Source organism: Medicago sativa, chromosome 8 (genome assembly GCF_051527215.1).
Source record: "Medicago sativa cultivar Bolivia chromosome 8, Bolivia_mono, whole genome shotgun sequence".
Taxonomy (NCBI): domain Eukaryota; kingdom Viridiplantae; phylum Streptophyta; class Magnoliopsida; order Fabales; family Fabaceae; genus Medicago; species Medicago sativa.
Genome location: NC_140756.1, coordinates 34,187,739 through 34,206,386, shown reverse-complemented (window position 1 = coordinate 34,206,386; position 18,648 = coordinate 34,187,739). Strand labels below are relative to the sequence as shown.

General features: G+C 33.9%; 3 protein-coding genes and 1 long non-coding RNA gene across 4 annotated transcripts in view; 2 read left to right on the top strand and 2 right to left on the bottom strand.

The window, feature by feature from the left end:
• Positions 1-1,568: 1,568 nt before the first annotated feature.
• Positions 1,569-3,262, bottom strand: LOC146898672 (uncharacterized). The gene has a single exon (XM_085733896.1). It carries the CDS (start codon positions 3,009-3,011, stop codon positions 1,722-1,724), a length of 1,290 nt encoding a protein of 429 aa, XP_085590022.1. The 5' UTR covers positions 3,012-3,262; the 3' UTR covers positions 1,569-1,721.
• Positions 3,263-8,321: 5,059 nt separating this feature from the next.
• On the top strand, positions 8,322-9,285 carry LOC146898671 (uncharacterized). The gene is made up of 2 exons (XM_085736595.1): positions 8,322-8,514; positions 8,909-9,285. The coding sequence occupies exons 1-2, from the start codon at positions 8,322-8,324 to the stop codon at positions 9,283-9,285; spliced, it is 570 nt and encodes a 189-aa protein (XP_085592721.1).
• A 4,088-nt stretch (positions 9,286-13,373) lies between these two features.
• LOC146898665 (uncharacterized) overlaps positions 13,374-18,648 on the bottom strand; it is an 84,525-nt gene continuing 79,250 nt past the window's right edge. Inside the window, exon 2 of the long non-coding RNA XR_015023986.1 lies at positions 13,374-13,469. This is a non-coding gene — a long non-coding RNA (uncharacterized LOC146898665). The remainder of the gene's footprint in view (positions 13,470-18,648) is intronic.
• LOC146898670 (MLP-like protein 43) lies at positions 13,446-15,247 on the top strand. The gene is made up of 2 exons (XM_085738850.1): positions 13,446-13,687; positions 14,704-15,247. The coding sequence occupies exons 1-2, from the start codon at positions 13,501-13,503 to the stop codon at positions 14,988-14,990; spliced, it is 474 nt and encodes a 157-aa protein (XP_085594976.1). The 5' UTR covers positions 13,446-13,500; the 3' UTR covers positions 14,991-15,247.

Below are 18,648 nucleotides of genomic sequence, written 5' to 3'. Positions count from 1 at the left end.
AAATATCAAAAACATAACAAGCTACGCCAAGACACAAGTAAGAAAGACTTTGAAAGCTTTTACAGGTGAATGATTTGACAAATATGCGCGGGCAAGTCTGAAGCTTCCGACTTATCTGGCAATCCACTGCAAATGTGAAATGAGTTCTAAACACAAAGTACATGTCAAATAGTTCAAAACAATAATATATTTATTTACGAACCACTCCTAACACACTTCTATGAAAGTAGATAAACAATTGAAATCAAGTGAATGAGGGTTATGAACACACATCCGGCAATCAAGCTAACATTCCAATCAGGTTATGTGTCCATCCAAAAATCGTTTCAAAAGGCATAAAAACATGGATCAAAAGGTCTTTGAGGGTTATAACTTGGCTTGGCTACAAAAGAAATGTCATATGTGGGGCAATTGAAATCAAAAAGCCTATCAAAGAGGAACATTCCTTGTATCAACCATTAAAATTCACAATCTTTCCTACCAATCATTACAAACCCTTGGTGCTTAAACATGAAGCACTTTGATCTTGACAACTTATTTTCTTTTTGGATTTTTCTTTCTTTTTCTCTTTTTCTTTTTCTTTTCATGTACACATTGCTTTTCTTTCCATTTTGTATTTACAACAACATGTTGTCTTGATCAAAGATAAATTTACACCATAGTACTTGACATAAGATTTACATCTACCTTCTCTCCCCAACTTGAATCAACAAATACCCTAATTGAATGTTCCTCTACTCTAAGGCAAAAGGGACAAATAACATTGAAATTTTAGGGTTCAACAATTAAAAACATATCAGAGTCCTAAAGTGCGTCAAAGATGAACTGAATTTTGAAAAATTTAAAGGCAACTTCATCAAGCATTGTGCTTATGAATTGACAGTTCATAATTGATGACTCCGATTCATTTGGCTCAAATGGGTTAGCAAGTACTCGCTCTTCTCACAAGGTAGGCTATTTGTGGTCAAGTACGTTTCACTCAATAACAAAAATGTGCCTTGATCACTTCCATGCCTTCACACAATTTAAAACAATTATTGGATTTAACATAAAACAACCGAGTTAAACAATGAAAACCGGTCTCCTTGCATATGTACAAACATTTGAGGTTTCCTCACTTTAGGCTAGTACTACATGGTTCACAAACAAATAAATTATTGTAAAGAACTGAATTACGTGAAATTTGTGCAAAGTACCCGTTTCACATTCAAGTAAAAATCTAGAAAAACCGGAAACTTGTACCTTGGCTATGCGCTTTAATCACAACAATGAATCATTATCAATCATCTGAGATATGCTCACTTTGGCTATCTTTCAAGCACATTGCAATTTGAAGTTTTGAGCATTTTTTTCAATTTCTTTCAAACAAGCAATAGTAATAACCAAAATAAACTTCCACAAATTTTTAAAAATAGCTCAAAATGAAATACATTCACAAAAATAAAATAACACAATACGTTACTAAAACAATACTAACAACCCGTAATTAAACACATTGTCTAAAACAATAACACAATACATAATCCCATAGTATGGAACAATACATAATTCAAAATATCCCAAAGTACTAAAGTCATACATAACAAAGTAAACATCAACAGAAGCAAATAGTTCAAAGAGTAATTAACAAAAAGCAATAAAAGATGAGTTCTAGAAATAAGGAATTGACTGAAAGCATCTTCAAATGTTCTCAATTCAGATGTGCTTTCAAGTTCTGCTCCCTAAAACTCCTCCTCTTCGTAACTCTGAGTGTCTTCACTAGAATTTGTTGCACTCACCACCGCATCCGGATCATGTAAATCTGCCCCACCCTGATCATCATCAGCTGGATCATCAATATGCATATCTGAAGAACCACCCCCTCCATAGACAAATGGCCTGTCCCCAGGCCAAGCACAATAAGCCTGAAAAGCCTCTGGAAAAGGAACCTGATGGTCTGCTACCTGTGGGTAACCGGCATGTAGCTGCATCCGGTACATAAAGTCATGCAATGATGTCATAGCCCGCTTGTTTGCATCCAGGTAGTCCCAAGTGTAAGTAAAACACTGCCTCTGAGCTGGGTCCATGTGTGAGAAATCATCAGCTGAAGTTGGAGCTTGAGGTTGGTGCGATGAGGAAGCTCCGGTACCTTTCTTACCCTTTTTCTCTTTGTCACTGTGCCTTGCAATGATAGCATCAGTGATTGGATTCTGCAGCTCCTCATGGACATGGCTAGGGATTTTAATGCGGAGGCTAATGATCAACCCCATTATCAATCCAGGAAAGGCTAAAGGGACCCTATCCTTGTTGCTTAAAGCAACATCTTTAAGTTCTTCAGCAATGATGCGGGCAATGTCGACCGGTTGATCGGTGAGAATGTAGTACAAGAGGGGTGGGATATCTATGGTGCAAGTAGAGAGGTGACTTTTGGGTTTGACATTGAACAAGATCAGTTTCAAGAGGGTTTGAGCAATGGGGGTCATGTTACACTTCTTTACGGTATCCCTCCCAGTCACACTCTTCTCATACCCCTTCCCCGGTTGTAGAATTGTTTCTTGAATGGCTGAGTGATCCCAATCCCCTTTGTTTTGTTGGAGGTGGAAGGGACACAGTTCATCTGGGGTCTTAAGTTTGTACGGTTTCCCAAGGTAATCATTGATACCTTCGCGATCAAAGGTGATCACCCTGCCCCTTACCATGGTTGTAAAGCTAAAACCCTCTCCTTCTAGAGGCATGGCGTTTGCATAGAACTCACGCACAATGTCAGTGTTGAGTTGAGGGTGTGGGGCAACCAGTTTCTCCCATTTTCTCCTCTGAATGATGGCAGCCAACACTTTGTATTTCCCTTGAGCTGAGATTTGGAACTGCTTGTCATGCCAAATCTTTCGGCTGCAGAGTTCCTGAAACCTTTCCTGATGGTCAGCACTAAAGAACCTGTGCTCATCATATGGCCTTGAAGCTTCAACAGTTTCAGATTGTTTCCTTTTTCCCTTAGCGGAAGATGATGCCTTTTGAGAATTTTTAGGAGCCATACCTGTAAGAAAACACAACCAGGAAACCCATACAATTCACAGAACAAAAGATTAGAAAGAATTACAGTCAAAGCAGAATAAAAAAAATTCTGGGTCCAGTGAATTTCGCCAGGCGAAGGCTGAGCTCGCCATGGCGAAATTGGTTAAATTTTTCTGGGTTTTTTAAGAACACCTCGCCATGGCGAGGTGAATGGCGAGCGTACCCAGATTTTGAAATTCAACCTATTTCTCAAAAAAAATCAACAGCTCTCCCTTGTTTCTTCCTATTGCATGATTGTTCTAACTTAAATCAACAATTTTCGACCCTAATCATGACTAAGAGATGAATTAAATCAAAGTTTTGTCACAACAACCCTTTTTATGCGAAAATTTACAACACTAGGGTTAAAGATTCAAAGTTGTGATTTGAGTATGAAATGAACACAGATATTATTTTGATTTTCGTTCATCTCTGTTACTTAAGGATTAAAAACTACAATAAGAGAGAATCAACATTGTTCTTGTCTTCTAACCTAGGGTTTGTTCTAGAACATGCAATTTACAATAAGCAATGAAACAAATGAATCACAAACCTGTTGTTCAGAGTAAATCAAATGCAGATTTGATGCAAAATTGAAAGCTTGACTTGATATTACTTGAATGGAATTTGTGTGGACAATTTCTTTGTAAGTTTAGGGTTTGGAAGAGAGGAAAATGGGTTAGTGGAGAGAGAGGAAAAAGAAACCGAAATTTTTGAGATAATGAGGGTTAATGGGTGGTTGGGAGGAGTTATGGTGAGTTAGTGGCATGGGAAAACGTAACTGCCATTTTGGCAATTTCGCCAGGCGGAGGATGATCTCGCCATGGCGAGATTTCTGGTAAGCAGGTCAAATGACCTGTAAATTTCGCCAGGCGAAATATTCTTGGCCTGGCGAAAATGACATTTTTAGACCAAAATTTTTAAGTTGCTTCTGCTTTGGATTAGCTTTGTTATGCATATGACTCTAAACTTATTTATGCAATAAAACAATAAATGGACTTACAAAATTGGGTTGCCTCCCAACTAGCGCTTGTTTAACGTCGTTAGCTCGACGCCTTTTTCGTTAGGGTGGCCAAAATGAAACGGATAGCACATCATGCTTTGAAACCCTACGCTTTGGGAGGAATTCCATGAACTTTAGAAACAAAAGATTTGGAGTCCATGACCTCCCTAGCTTTGGTTTGAACAAGGCGTTAATTTCATCAATGACTCGATCGATTTCTACCTTGTTCATCTTCTTCCCTCTTGTTACCATTAAATCTTCCTTGATTAGTAACCGTTCCTTTTTCTCAACCACCGTTGCTTCTTCAATATCAACAATTGTAACTACCTCATTTTGAACAACAACTTCTTCAACAATCTCTCCGACTCTCTCAAACATGTTTGGATTATTTTCTTGTTCTCCAAGAGTGGATTGATTGTTGGCTTGGTTATCCATGATTTGTGCTTGAATCAACCCAATTTGAAGTGATAAAGTCTTCAATCTTTGGTTGGTATCTTGCATGTTTATCATGGATTGTTGCATGAAGATGTTCAAAGTATTTTCAATCACCGAATATCTTTCATCTTCATAAGACTGTTGCTGATACTGTGGATAGGATTCATACTCGGGTGGAGTATAGAAGTTGAAGTAACCATGATCAGCCATGATTTTGGCTAGGTGGTGATCCTAAAACGGAAACAACTAACAAGAAACTTTTCTATGTTTATCAACAAGGGGTAAGTACAAACAACTATCAAATAAAGAAAACTATTTACGGATTATATACAAATACTTAAAGCGATAAATCAATAGTACTATCTATGATAACTAAACACCATTCCCCGGCAGCGGCGCCATTTTGATGAAGTATATTCTTAGCATCAAACGAGATAAGTATTTTTGTATCGTCTCCACAGGGAATAGTGCGTTATCAATGACAGTTTAACATCGACTATCATTCCAAGTATTAAGAGTACTTGTTTGTTTGAATTGAAAGGTAACTAACTAAACTAATTGCAAAAAGTAAAAGATGAGATTAATAAGGATTGAAACTTGTTAGGAGTAGCGTTCCTTAACCAAGCGTCACACGTAAACTAATGATCCATACGAATTCTAGCTTTATAAACAACATTATCACAATCAATTCTAAACTATCCTTCGTGTCCAAAGTGATATAATTATTTCTAAGTTATCGTTTAAACATTCGTGTCCAAATTCCTTAAACGATAACAAAGTCGATCGGATAACTTAATCGACCGTGTCCAGCCTGATTAAGCATCCGAAAGCATTAAACTCTTGATTAAGGTGATTATCACAAGATTAACAAAGTTGTCAAAGAAGTTAACCTAAGATATGTTGCTACCCTAGCTCTAGATTCAAGAGTTTGTGTCCAAATCATCTTGAATCTTATTGAAAGCATTAACACAAGAATAACAACAATATTGAATATAAATTGCTAGAATCATATATTGCAAGATCAAAAGATTACATGTTTAGCAAGATCAAGTACCTCACATCCCAACAAAGGGTATTTAGCTACACATCATCATGGAAGCCTTGCAAGGATGGATTGAAAAGGAAGGATTCATTACACTTGTGATGTCTCAACAAAGAAATAAAGATCCAACTTCCAAAATCACTCTCACTCTATATGATCTACCTTATTTCTCCCTAAGAAATATCTACCTCTGAAAACTATGAGAAAAACTAAGATAAAAACTAACTTAATAATTAGAAATGAGAGAAAATGAGCTTTTATACAAATCTGCAAAAACCAATTTCGCCTGGCAGAATATTGCTCGCCATGGCGAGCTCAGTTTTCTTCACCAATGGGATTCTGCCACGTCACCAAAAATCAGATCAAACCGCCTTTCTTCGCCTTTTACCTCGCCAGAACTTCGCCTGGCGAAATTTCTCGCCATGGCCATCTCAGTGGCGAAGTGGCCTGGTGCTCTCTGGAAGTCCTCGCCATTTAGCTCGCCTTTGGCTCGCCATGGCGAGCTGACCTTTGCCCAAATTTGTTGTTTTTGCACTTGCTTGATGTTTGGACACTCAATTCCTGCACAAATGGGTAGAGTAAGATGACTAAAGCGTAAAAGGTCAAAATTTCACTTTTCTCTCGGCTTTTCCCTGGATAACTTGTGAAACAAGTAACAAACGTGCCATAAATAAACATTAAAAGTACTACTTCCTGGCACTTATCAATTAACTAGTACTCTTAGAACACTCATCAGGAACCTTCTTAGTTTTATAATTTTTTGTAGTGTAATAAATTATTAAAGAGAGGTCAAACTAAATATATATCTAATTTTAGGTTAAAAATACAATACACAAGTGGAGGCAAGTGGGGTCGCTTGACCCCATTGCCCCCACATTGTATCCGTGCCTGGTGACAACGGTGGCAGAAAATGCTTCGGTATGACGGCGACGGTTCCCGGTATGGTAAAGATATTTTTTTGTCAAATAAACTTATAAAATATAAGCTGTAAATTCAAATATGTGTCTTGCAAAATAGATTCTCAATAATTTTAATATGTCGACGGATGCAAAACTTTTATTTATTAGAAAAGAATTTTTCTCTACACATGTTTTCTGCTAATTCCAACGCAGTGCAGCAGAAGAGCAATCACTTAGTAGACTCATCACATTAGTAAGGTTACATCCCCACAATTTCCTCCACTTCACTTTGTTTCATTACAAGTCATTGTTGTGGGACCCAAATCTCTATTCAACTCACATTATTAATTTATTTTATTTTATAAAATTAACAATTTTTCAAAAAATTGTTGGATTTAATTTATTAACCTATCCATACAGGTCATACTCTATGCACAATAAAACCATAAGCATATCCTTTAGTGCGGAATAATCAGATGAACATGCATGTAACTAAAATCTACGACATGTTTGCTCCATCAAAGATTATAGGAATATATGGAGGATTTAAATCAAAATCGGTTGTGATTGTGTTGCTGAACTGAGAAATTTGGATCAGTGGGGAAGGTTGAAGGAAAAGTTTGGGATGGTGGTTGAGAATAGGCACGTGGGTATAGGAGTTTTCATAATGTGAGGAATGTGTTTGATGGGAAAGGTTTGAAATTGGATGAGATTAATTTTGAGGGTTGTTTTAGATTGAGTGTGAGAATTCCTAATTTTTAAAGAAGAAGAAGTTGGGTGTTAAGGAAAAAGAAGTTGAGATTTTGTGAGTTTTTTTGTTTCTTGGTTGGAGTTTTGAATTTTAGATGAAGATGATGAATAATTAAATTTGATTAGAATCCAAAAAAAAATTGATTAAATCAATGAGGTTATTAATGTTGTTGACAAGGCTTTTTTTATGAGTCATCATACATTTATTCTAGTTATTAGTGACACGTCATCAAAATTGTGTCACTTCATCAACAAAATTGATTGAGGGGCAAAATCAAAAATAATTAATATTTTTAAAAAAAGTTAAATTAAAAAGATTAACAATTACATGTACCAAAACTCAAACACTCCCTCTTTGTCGGGATTTAATTTATTTCATAATTTGAATTCTCAGGTTTTCATCACTCAGTACCATGATTATTGCCTAGGTAGTGCCAGGCACAGATCTACATGTGAGGTAATGGGGACAGCTGCCCCCACTAATTTTTATTTTTATTAAAAGTAAATGAATTGTTTTAGGTTTATTTTCATTAAAAATTAATGATTGTCCCCACAAAAAATCTGGAATCATTTTGTTTACGAAAAAATCAAGTGGATAATGGTATGAGCGATAGTTATTGAATTATTATTTAGTCACATACACAAAAGTGACATATTTGATGGTGTAAAAATGGGAAAAAAGCATGCTACGTACATTTGAAAATATAATTTTTAGATGTTTCAATATATTTTTTTAGTACAAACAAAATATTCTTTTTTTTTTGTGGTGAAACTAAAATATTCTTTAAAGTCTCCTTTCAATTTTTTTAATTGTCTCTTAATTTTTTCTAAGTGATAATTTCGCAAGCATTTTATCACTTATATGTTAATATATTTTTTGTATAAATATTTGTAATAGTTTAATATTGTTTTCACTAACAACATTTAAAACAATAAATATAATAAAACACGAAAACATTGTTAAATTGAAACTTTGGCGTTGCTCAATGATGCAACTTTCTTCGCAGATATGGAAGTGAACCATTGATTGAAGGGGTGCTCTTCGAGTTCCTAGTACTTCATTTTCATGGCTACAGTTTGGTGGGTTTGGCGTCACTGAAATCTAATATGTCTTAATAATGTGAATTGGTCTCTTAGTCATCTCTCCTACAACATCCACATTATGGTAGATTCTTTTTCTCACTATTTCACGATTAATTCTCATGTTGTTCAAGTTGAGAGATTTATCAGGTGGAATAGTGCTAATTATTCTTGCACAATCCTCAATGTTGACGGTAGTTGTTTGGGCAACCCCGTGAGAGCTGGTTTTGGTGGAATTATTCGGAATAATACTAGATATTATTTATCAGGTTTCTTAGGCTATATTTGGGCCCGACCCTGAGGGGGGTGCAAACAGCTCAACAGAGCTGGGCCTCCCTCAGCCATTGACCTAAAAAAAAAAATTTAATACCCACTAGTACTACTGCCCTCCAATTTTTTTTTAATACCCCCAGCCATTTTTTGTCCCCTTGTTTTAGCCTTTTAGGCCTATTAGAATTAGGTCCTCTTGCTTTTGGTGTTAGGTGGGGGTTTCCTCATGTATACGGTAGTCATTTTCACCTTTGGGTGTACCACGTATATACGGCAGCTTATATTTATCTTTTAAAAAATATAAATAGAACATTGTTCTTTTAAAAAAAATACGTTTTGATTTTATCATTGGCCTCTTTTCATTTCCAGAGCCGAGCCTCCGAATTCTTAGGGACGGCCCTGGCTATATTAATGATTCTTCTGACATCTTGTATGTCGAGCTTCACGCTATTTACCAGAGGCTTATTTTGGCAAAAAGATTGAATATAATTGAGCTTGTTGGCTATACCAACTCCTTGCATTGTATAAACCTCCTCAAAGGCCCGACTATGAGATACTATGTTTATGTTGTCTTGATCCAAGATGTGAAGGATCTGATTAGGCAAGGTAATGTAACTGTTTGCCACACTCTTAGAGAGGGTAAACAATGTGCGGATTTTATGGCAAAGCTTGGAATAGGTTCGGATACTGAGCTGCTTTTCCATGTCTCTCCTCCAGTTAATCTTTTGCTCCTCCTTAGGATGAACGCAGTTGGAACTCTCTATTCTAGAGAGTAGTTTCTCCTTTTTTTTCTTTCTTTTTTCTTGTTTTTGTTGTTTTTTTCTCTTTCTTTTTCCCTTGTAACCAAAAAATAAAAAAACTTTGGGAGTGTTCATACTTTAGAAATGACATCTATCTCTCATACTTTTTGTCGTGACTTACATGTTTCTCTGGACCGCACTATGAATTTACTTGATAATAATGAGTTAGCTTGGTTTGAGTTAAAAATAAAAAAAATGAAAATAAATAAGTCACTTAATAATGACAAAAAATACTAAAAAACAAGAGAAATAGAGTGAGTTAAAATAAATAAAAATTTCAAAACAAATAAGTCACTTAATAATGAAAAAAAAACTAAAATATCAAGAGAAATAGAAATCTAAATCCCCAATACCACATAATCTCATAATCGATCATAAATATTCTAAAATAGTAACCTATTTGTGTTAGTTTGATGGTGTTGACTTGAGATATGAGAATGCACTCCTCATCATAGTCTCGGGTTTGATTCTCTCGATATCAATTTAGGTGAGTTAGTTTAAGTTCTTAAAAAATTATTCAAAAATAATTTTTTTTTTAAATTTTATTATACATAATTATTTTAGATAAATGGTGTCATACATTGCCCCCACAAATAAAAATTTATGGATCTGTCACCATGTTGTAGGGCTAGTATTGGGTCTCCCTGTCCATCCATTCAACTTTTGGCTACTATTAACTCCAATTATATTTACTGCACAACCAGTTAGGTAACTCGATGTTACTGAAACAAGCTCAAACGTGTTCAATGAGGTGGAAAAGATATCCAATTTGAGCAATGGGACCCTGGTGGTTATTTGAATCTGTCAACACCAGCTAATTCTTACCCGTGGAAGCAAAGGGATGGCTAGGAAGTTTATTGTAGCTAGAGCCTCCAAAAGATGAGGACAAGGTTTGTAGTATAAACTTTTTACAACCTTTTGAGGACAAGGTTTGATAGGGTAGTTATTGTTTTGAGCAAAGATGATATGAGCTATAGTGATTCGGAATTGCATATTGAGTTTAACAAGTTAGGGAACCCAAAAAGTAAAATGACCATGTCGTTATTAAGTAGCGACTCGTTAGTTCTATACGATTGATGAGTTATTAGTTTGTTATGAATACATGAGTATAGAATAATGGTGGTTTTATAAGGTCTTGTGTTTTCACTATTACAATCATCAACGAAATTAGTCAAATATCTTCTTTATCTCTTTATTCTTAAGAGACCCTTTTACTTCAATTCAAAGAATCCATATCCCTATTATCTTTTATTTTGTTAAAGAAATTAGTTAGCGACACAACTCAAACATTATTCGCAACGGAGTGCTTAATATGTTGGCGAAGAGCATTGCTATATAAAGCGAAGAAAAACATTCCGAGGAGATTGCGAATAGTAAATAAACCAATGAATATCAAGGGTGAGCGAAATTCATGGGAAATTGGTTTATAGAATGGTATTCAATAAATGTTGTCTTTCATGGAATACACGTCGTGAAAAATTCGTGGGATCCCAATTCGCGTGATTTAGCTTTTTCCTTAAAAAAATCAATTCAAACATTATATTCCAAAACTCCTCCTCAATATTAGATTATTTTATTTTAACTTTTTTATAAATATTGTGAAAAAAAGGCATTGGTCACATTATAAATACCGTGAACAATATCACATGGGTCAGTTTGTTATAGTTTGTTTTTAAATATATTTTTATAGTGTAACATCTTTTAGGTATAATTTTTTTTTGGCTTAATTACATAAATGGTCCCTCAACTTATTTGTTGTTTTCGATTTGGTCCCTTAACTCTAAAAATTTCCTTATCGGTCCTTCAAATAAGCTCCATTAGTCAATTTGATCCATGTCAGTTAACTTTAACCCCAAATATCTTAGGTGGATCAACCTTGTAGGTGGTCCACCGTATACCTTATTAATTTTTTAATTTCAACCTTTTGATCCTTTTTTTAAAATAGAAACCGCTAGATCATTTAGGTATATCATATGTTACAATGAACCATCAACACATAATTTTTTCTCCTTTTCTTCCTCTTCCACCCTCCTTTCTTCATCATTTTATATTTTTCTTACGATTCTTCTTCTTCTTCCTTTTTCACCACCAACTTCCAGCCACCATAACTCCTCCGTGCGGCCTCCTTTGAAAGCCCCACAACCACCAATGAATTACTCTCTTCTCCCTCTTCAATAACCACTAATTTATTTTTCGATTGGTGTGAGTTTGAAAAACTCCAATGACCACTTTCTCTCTTAATTTTTGTCCACCATGAGGCTCCTTTTGAGAAACGAAAGTGACAATCTTTTTTTTCACGATTACCTCTACCAAACCCCTTAATTTATTTCATGATCTGGGAAATTTCACCGGCGACCATCGTGCCGGAAAACCACTGCAACCGTGCCGGAAACTCGAGGTCGGAGCCCAGAAATAACAACAACAACGAATCGATTTTGGATCCCAGAAATTCGAATTCAAATTCAAATTTCGAATTTGTGTTGTTGTTGTTGTTGCTGCTGGAATTCACTATTTTCTTCCATGTTTTTCCATCATCCTTCACTCACGACAACCTTCTTTTCTTTTCCAATTAAATCTGAAACCTTCATACACCCTTCTTTTCTCAGATTCATGATTGAATGGAAAGGGGAAATGAGAGGCATGGAATGGTTATTGGTTGGTGGGGAGATTAATTCTATGCGGTGTGCCTTGGCTTTTGGCTACTGTGCAGTGTTGTTGATTCCGTCAGTTTGCTGGGTTGTTGCTTGTTTCATAGTGCATGGGGTTTGTTTTGGTTCTGTTGGGAGCTATATAGGATTTTTGGCATGTATTTTTTTTCTTTATTTTGTGCCTTAGGGCGTGTATGGCCACTGTTTGGTGGTAGTTTGTTTTGTTTTGTGCTCTCTTTTGCCTATTTGCATTTCTTTTGCTAGGCTGTGATTATTATATGTTGTTTCAAAAAACAAAAGTTTAGAATTTAAAGTTTTTTTTTCTCTTTGCTGGGTTTGCTGGTTATTGTTTTTCTTGGATTTATGAACATATGTTAAAGATGAAGAAGATTAAGAAATAAAAAGGGGGAAGGATTGTTGTTTGTTGTTGATGAATTTCTAGATTGAAGAATTGTTGTTGTTGATGATTTTTAGATTTGTTGTTGTTGTTGTTGATGAATTTTTGGATTGAAGGATTGTTGTTGTTGATGAAGATGAAGAAGAACATGAGGGGGAAGATGAAGAACAAAAAAATTTGGTGTTGGTGGTTCACCGTTACATACAATGGTCCTACAATCTAATGGCTGAAATCATATCTAAGATATTATGCATTAAAAAACTAACGGAGTGGACCAAATTAACTAACGGATGTGTACATAAGGGACGAAAATGGAAAATTTTAGAGCTAAGGGACCAAATCGAAAACAACAAATAAGTTGACGGACCATTTATGTAATTAAGCCTTTTTTTTTAGCAAAGAATTTTTAAAGAAAGCTCCAAATGAAAATAATCATTTGAATAGCTTATCGTAAAATGTCATTTTAAATATTAATCATTTTGTTATATTTTTTTGTTGATAAAATTTTAAAAAAAATCTAAAATAAAAAGCTATTTCAGATGAGTTTAAAATGTGATTTTTATTATGTAAAATCTCAAAGCCTTTAAATATGATTTTTATTATGTAAAATCTCTAACCATAAATATTTAAGTTAGTGAATATTAAAATATCTTATTCCAAATAAAAAATTACTAGATGTCAAAATCTCTTTTTTAACTTATAACAAATAAGTTTGAAATAACTTCAACTACTTTTAAGTAAATTGTCCTCGTGAGCTTAGCTCAGTTGGTATGGACAATGCATAATATATAATATATGTAAGGTCCGGGGTTCAAACCCCAGCCACCACAAAAAAAAAGTAAATTTTCAAAAAGGGGTTCAAACCCCAGCCACCACAAAAAAAAAAAAGTAAATTTTCAAAAAATTCAAAAAAATCTTTTTTAAAAATCATTTTTTTTTTCAAAAATATCTTTTTTAAAAATCATTTTTTTTAAATCTAAAACAAATGGGTCATGTATCTTCAATAACTACATTAAAAATTCTCAAAAGGTAGGTCAATATAATGTAATCAAATTTCTATTTAAGGCATGGGGGTTGCATACACTTTCCTCATATCAACCCTTTCTTTCTTTCTTCTCTTTCTTATTTTAGTTTTTCTTTTCAAAAATGGTGCTTGCTGGTAAACTTAGCACTGAAATTGGGATCAAAGCATCCTCTGACAAGTTCTTCAAACTATTCGCATCAAATATTCACGAACTGCAAAACATTTGTGAAAGTGTTCATGAAACCAAGCTGCATCAAGGTGATGAATGGCATCACTCTGATTCAGTTAAACATTGGACTCATGTCCGAGGTAAATTATATTTCTAATAACACTAACACTGGATTTATGTGCTATTTCGGTCTATCAATAAATTTATAATTTATTTGTCTTCTGATTTTTAACTTGGCTAAATAAAATTTATTTCTCATATTCTTCGAAAAAAAATATATTTCTCATAGACATCTTTAAATTTCATTTTGGCAATAACATGTTATAAAAAGTTTAATATAACGTAAAAAATAGATGACAATAACATATTGCAAAATTTGGGATATAATTTTTAAAAGAAGATTTAGTCCTAAAAATATGACAGATCTAAAGGTTATATTATGACAGATCTAAGTAAAAGATATAAAGGTTCAAATTGGATAAATATACCATATTGATATTGATCTTGAATTTTGTATAAAACAAACATTTCTCAAGATTTGTTAACAAAACCAATCAACAATTAATAATGGAACAAGATATAGCAAAAGCGATGGATTTAGGTTTCAAATAGATGTCCTTACTGACCATTAAATTAAAATTAGATGGCTCACGTATCAATTGAAGAGTTTTTGTCAACATACACAATTAATTAAACTCTGAGTCGTTTGATCAAAATAGATGAATATTTTAATTGAACGGTTTGTTATGTACAAGTACAACTATAAAGGATTCTTCTTATACTATAGAAACATAATACATACAGTACATTATATGTCAAAATCAATGATAAATAATCATCATGATATATAAAATTGGTTGATTTGATGGTTGGAATAGGGGCCTAAATTAGAGATCCTTAAAGCCAACCAAATAGTTTTAAATTATTATTATTCATTCAGTTCGATTTTGTTTACAATTTTTTTTTTTGGGGAACAACATATTTTATTTAAGAAATGAAAACAATATATTATTAACTTTTTTTTTTTAAGAAAAAATTGGGTTCCATATGTTTCTATAATTATACTTTCATAATTATTCTTTCAAAAAAATGTTTATATAATTATTATAACCGTTTTAATTTTTATTGGAATTAATTACCTTCGATTTCACAACAGAGGGCAAGGTATACACATGTCATGAGAGTTTCGAAGAAATTGATGAAAAGAACAAAAAAATCGTCCACAAGATCTTCGGTGAAGAAATTGATGAGCACTATAAGGTCTTTAAGCTCATCATTGAAGTGATTGATAAGGCTGATGGCACTACTGCAGTTAAATGGACTGTTGAATATGAGAAGATCAATGAAGATGTTGAACCTCCAAATAGTTGGATGGAATACCTTAGCAAATGCACTCGAGACATTGATGCTCATCTTGTCAAGCAAGCAAAGGTTGCTCCATAAGTCATAAGAAATAAGTAGTAATGGAATGGCTTAATGCATGGGGTTTTGCTTTCATCTTTAAAGTTTGTGTTATTTTCGTAATGGCATATTGCATATGCATATTGGTTTGTTTTCATCTTTCGTTTTTATGGAATAAATGTGTCGGTTGAAGAGTGTTTGTGTCTTCAATAAATGGTTTTTTTGTGCTTTTTGGTTTATATTTGTATGTGCAATAATATTTTGTTTAACGTCGAATGTTATATTCATAGTTTTGGCTATTTCATGTTTGATTATGTTTCTTGGAAATTTGGCAACAGATGAAGTAATCGGTTACATGTACTCCCCTATATCTATTTAAAGGTCGCTCATATTTGGTGAAAAGAAAATTCTCGTGCGATAAATATTCTTGAGTCTTCTCTTAAAAAAAAAAAAATTAATATTCTTGAATCTATACTCTACTACGTCAACCAATGAATATTCATGAGCGAATATATATGAGAAAAGTGATGACGACTCAAAGGTTTTTGTGATAATGTATTTTTTATTTATTTTAAATAATAGCATTATTAATAAAATTTGTACTTCCTCTATTTCACTATAAGTCGTTTTGACATATTCACTTTGTTAAGAAAAGTAGTTAATCTGTATTGGAAAGTGAAATTATAACTGATTTTACAAAATTATTCATTATTAATGACATATGAACAAGAGATATTTTTGTAATAAAAAAAGGTAGCCTAGCAAGGGGCTAGGCCATACCAATATATATAAACCAAGGTAAAAAAAAATCGGATCAGATCGGCCGGTTCAACCGATTTAAAGAAATCTGAAAACCATGTCTATAAAACCAGGGGACAAACCGTTGAACTGCTAAAAAACAGGAAAAACTGGGAAAACCGACGGTTCATGCGGTTCATATGGTTGGACATAAGATAAGGAAAGAAGGAAGAATGAAGGAAGAATGAAGAAAGAATCGTGCTTTTCATAAGATAAGGAAAGGAGGGTGAGTGTTTGAATCTTATGTTTAGAGACATGCTAAAACAAATCCAAGCCAAACAATTTTAGGTAATTCATGAGCAACTAGTTTCCATCAAAGAAGGATGAATAAAAGAAAGTGATTTTTAGAGAGAGAAGTATGAAGATAGGAGAAAAAGAAGGGACACGTGAGAGAGGAGAGGAAAGAAGAGTAGATTTTTCATGTGTTATTACCTTTCTCAAGGTTCTTGTAATTTTCATATGTAGAAGGGAGAAGAAAGAAGAAATAAGAATGAAGAACAAGGAAAGAAGGAAGAATGAAGAAAGAATCGTGAAAGAAAAAGAAGAGAAAAGAAAGAAGAGAGAAGAATGAAGAGAGAAGAAAGAAGAAAGAAAAGAGATAGAAGAGAGAAGAGAGAAGAGAGATGAGCAATTTTGTTTGGCATACATATACATATATTTATAAAAAAAAATTGGAATATGCATATGTGTGTATAGCCGTGTGAGGAAAGGAAGAGGATAAGAAGGAGAAGATATTTTCTTTCTTAGCAAAGCAATTCATCATCATTAGACTTTACTAGTTACAATTGGTTCTTATGAGAGAAAATTTTTCGATGGAAAAATATTTTTATTGCATAAATCAATCATCAATAATTTTATGAATCTATACAAAAAATTTCGTACAAAACGGAGTTTGTTTTAAAAATTAAGCGCGATAAAATTTTCGTTTGTGGAAGAGACTGAAAATTAAATTCTCAAGAAATTTTCTGAAAAATTTATCATGAGTCGCTATCGCGACAAAAACTACAAAATATTCGAGTAGCGATAAAAATTCATCGTCGAAGGTATTATTTATTTTTATTTGAACAACAATTAAAATAGATATGAGAACGTAATATTATATTCTTAATATTTATCTATTTTTAAAATTACGGGTCTTACACTTTCCTCGTTGAGGCATTGATCGACGGGTGATGCCTCTTCCTATTCTTAGGTCTTCCTCCTTTCTTTCCTTGGAGACTACGCACTAGCAAACCTCTTTTTTAAAGGGGGGATTTCTTCATCTGTTTTGGTTGTTTATCCTTGTAGCTTGTGTACTTTCGTAACTTTCCCTTCTGGATCAGAACCTCAATGGAATCCTTTAGCTAAAAGAAATAATCTGTCCCGTGGCCTAAACACCTGTGGAATCTGCAATATTTACTTTTGTCATCTCCCTCATCATGGAACTCATCGTTTGCACATTCTTGTAGGATGTGTTTGCGGTATTGAGAGGAAAGTGCTCTTGGAACTTATGGTGAGAGTGTTCTTTAGAAAAGGATATTACAGATGCAAGGATATCCAAGAAACATGAATCTTCACATCATCAAGTGCTAGGAAAAACTTCAGATTGATTAGAAGAACTTTAGAGTGAGATCAAAAGCATTTCGTGGACACTACAAAATTGGAAGAACAAGATTAACCAAGGAATGTGAGATAAGAAGTTGATCCATGTCAATCTTTGAAACAAAATTCTTCAATAAAAAGAACATACGAAGCGCTTAAGATTGCATATCAGAAGTACTTCAGAAAGGCTAATTCAGGAAGTTCAAAATTTGTTTTTATCAACTGATTCTCATCTCAGAAGTTATAATCAAAAAAAATTTAAAGACACTACAAGAAACTTGACATTTAGTGACAACAAAAATTTGTAGGTAAATGTCTTTTTACCATAAGTATGGCCCCAAATACCTATACCTACATCAACAGTGGTGATATACCTATGGATTTTCTACCGTCATGATAGTTTATAGATGACAAATATTTTCTGTCGAAGAAAACGTTTTATTTTACCTACAGATTTAGATTATAGGTATAGCTCTCAGTGGTATCGGTCCGGATGGCCTAAAAAACCGTTAGTCTAGGGAACCAGGACTAAAACAGAGAAAACCAGATCGAATTGGTGAAAACCGGAAGACCACTAAACTAGTGACAGTTTCGAAAAACCGCTTGGTTTAGATTAAATTATTATTATTATTTTCTTCAACCATTTTTTTCCAACAACTTCACTCTCTGATCTCGTACAAATTTTTAACTATTTCAATATTTAAATAAGGAGATTTCACTAGAATGTAATATCTGATTACAATTGCTCAAGCACACAGCAAGAGACTTCCTTTGCTCAAGCACACTTTGCAAGAGTCTTCCTATGCTCAAGAACACAATCAAGAGACTTCTATGCTCAAGCACAACTGCAAGAGACTTCTAGACAAACAAAATTACACAGAAAATGTTTGAAGTTGAACACTTGCTATACAATCAGAGGTGCTCACAATACAAATCAGATACAGACTCTAAGACTTAAGAATTTCTAAGATGAGACTTGAAAAACAGAAATTCTAAGTGAATGCAGAACAATTTCAGCAGAGGTTTGGTACTAGTAAAAATGTTGAGAGTCTTTCGTTCAGCATTACCAAATCTCTAAGTCTTCACTTCTTTATATAGAGGTGTGAAAGAGACGTTGTGAAATTGCCAGCACATCAAAAGAGTCGTTGTTGAAGCTTGATCTTTCACCAATGATCTTTTGCCTGATTTGGTTGTTGTCCTATGAAGAACCAATTTGAAATCCATTCCCATTGTGAAGGAACATCTTTGCAGGCGTAGCCGTATTCTGGAGCTGTTTTCTTGTCTTGTAGCGTGGACACAAAACAGAGTAGTGGAGAAGGTG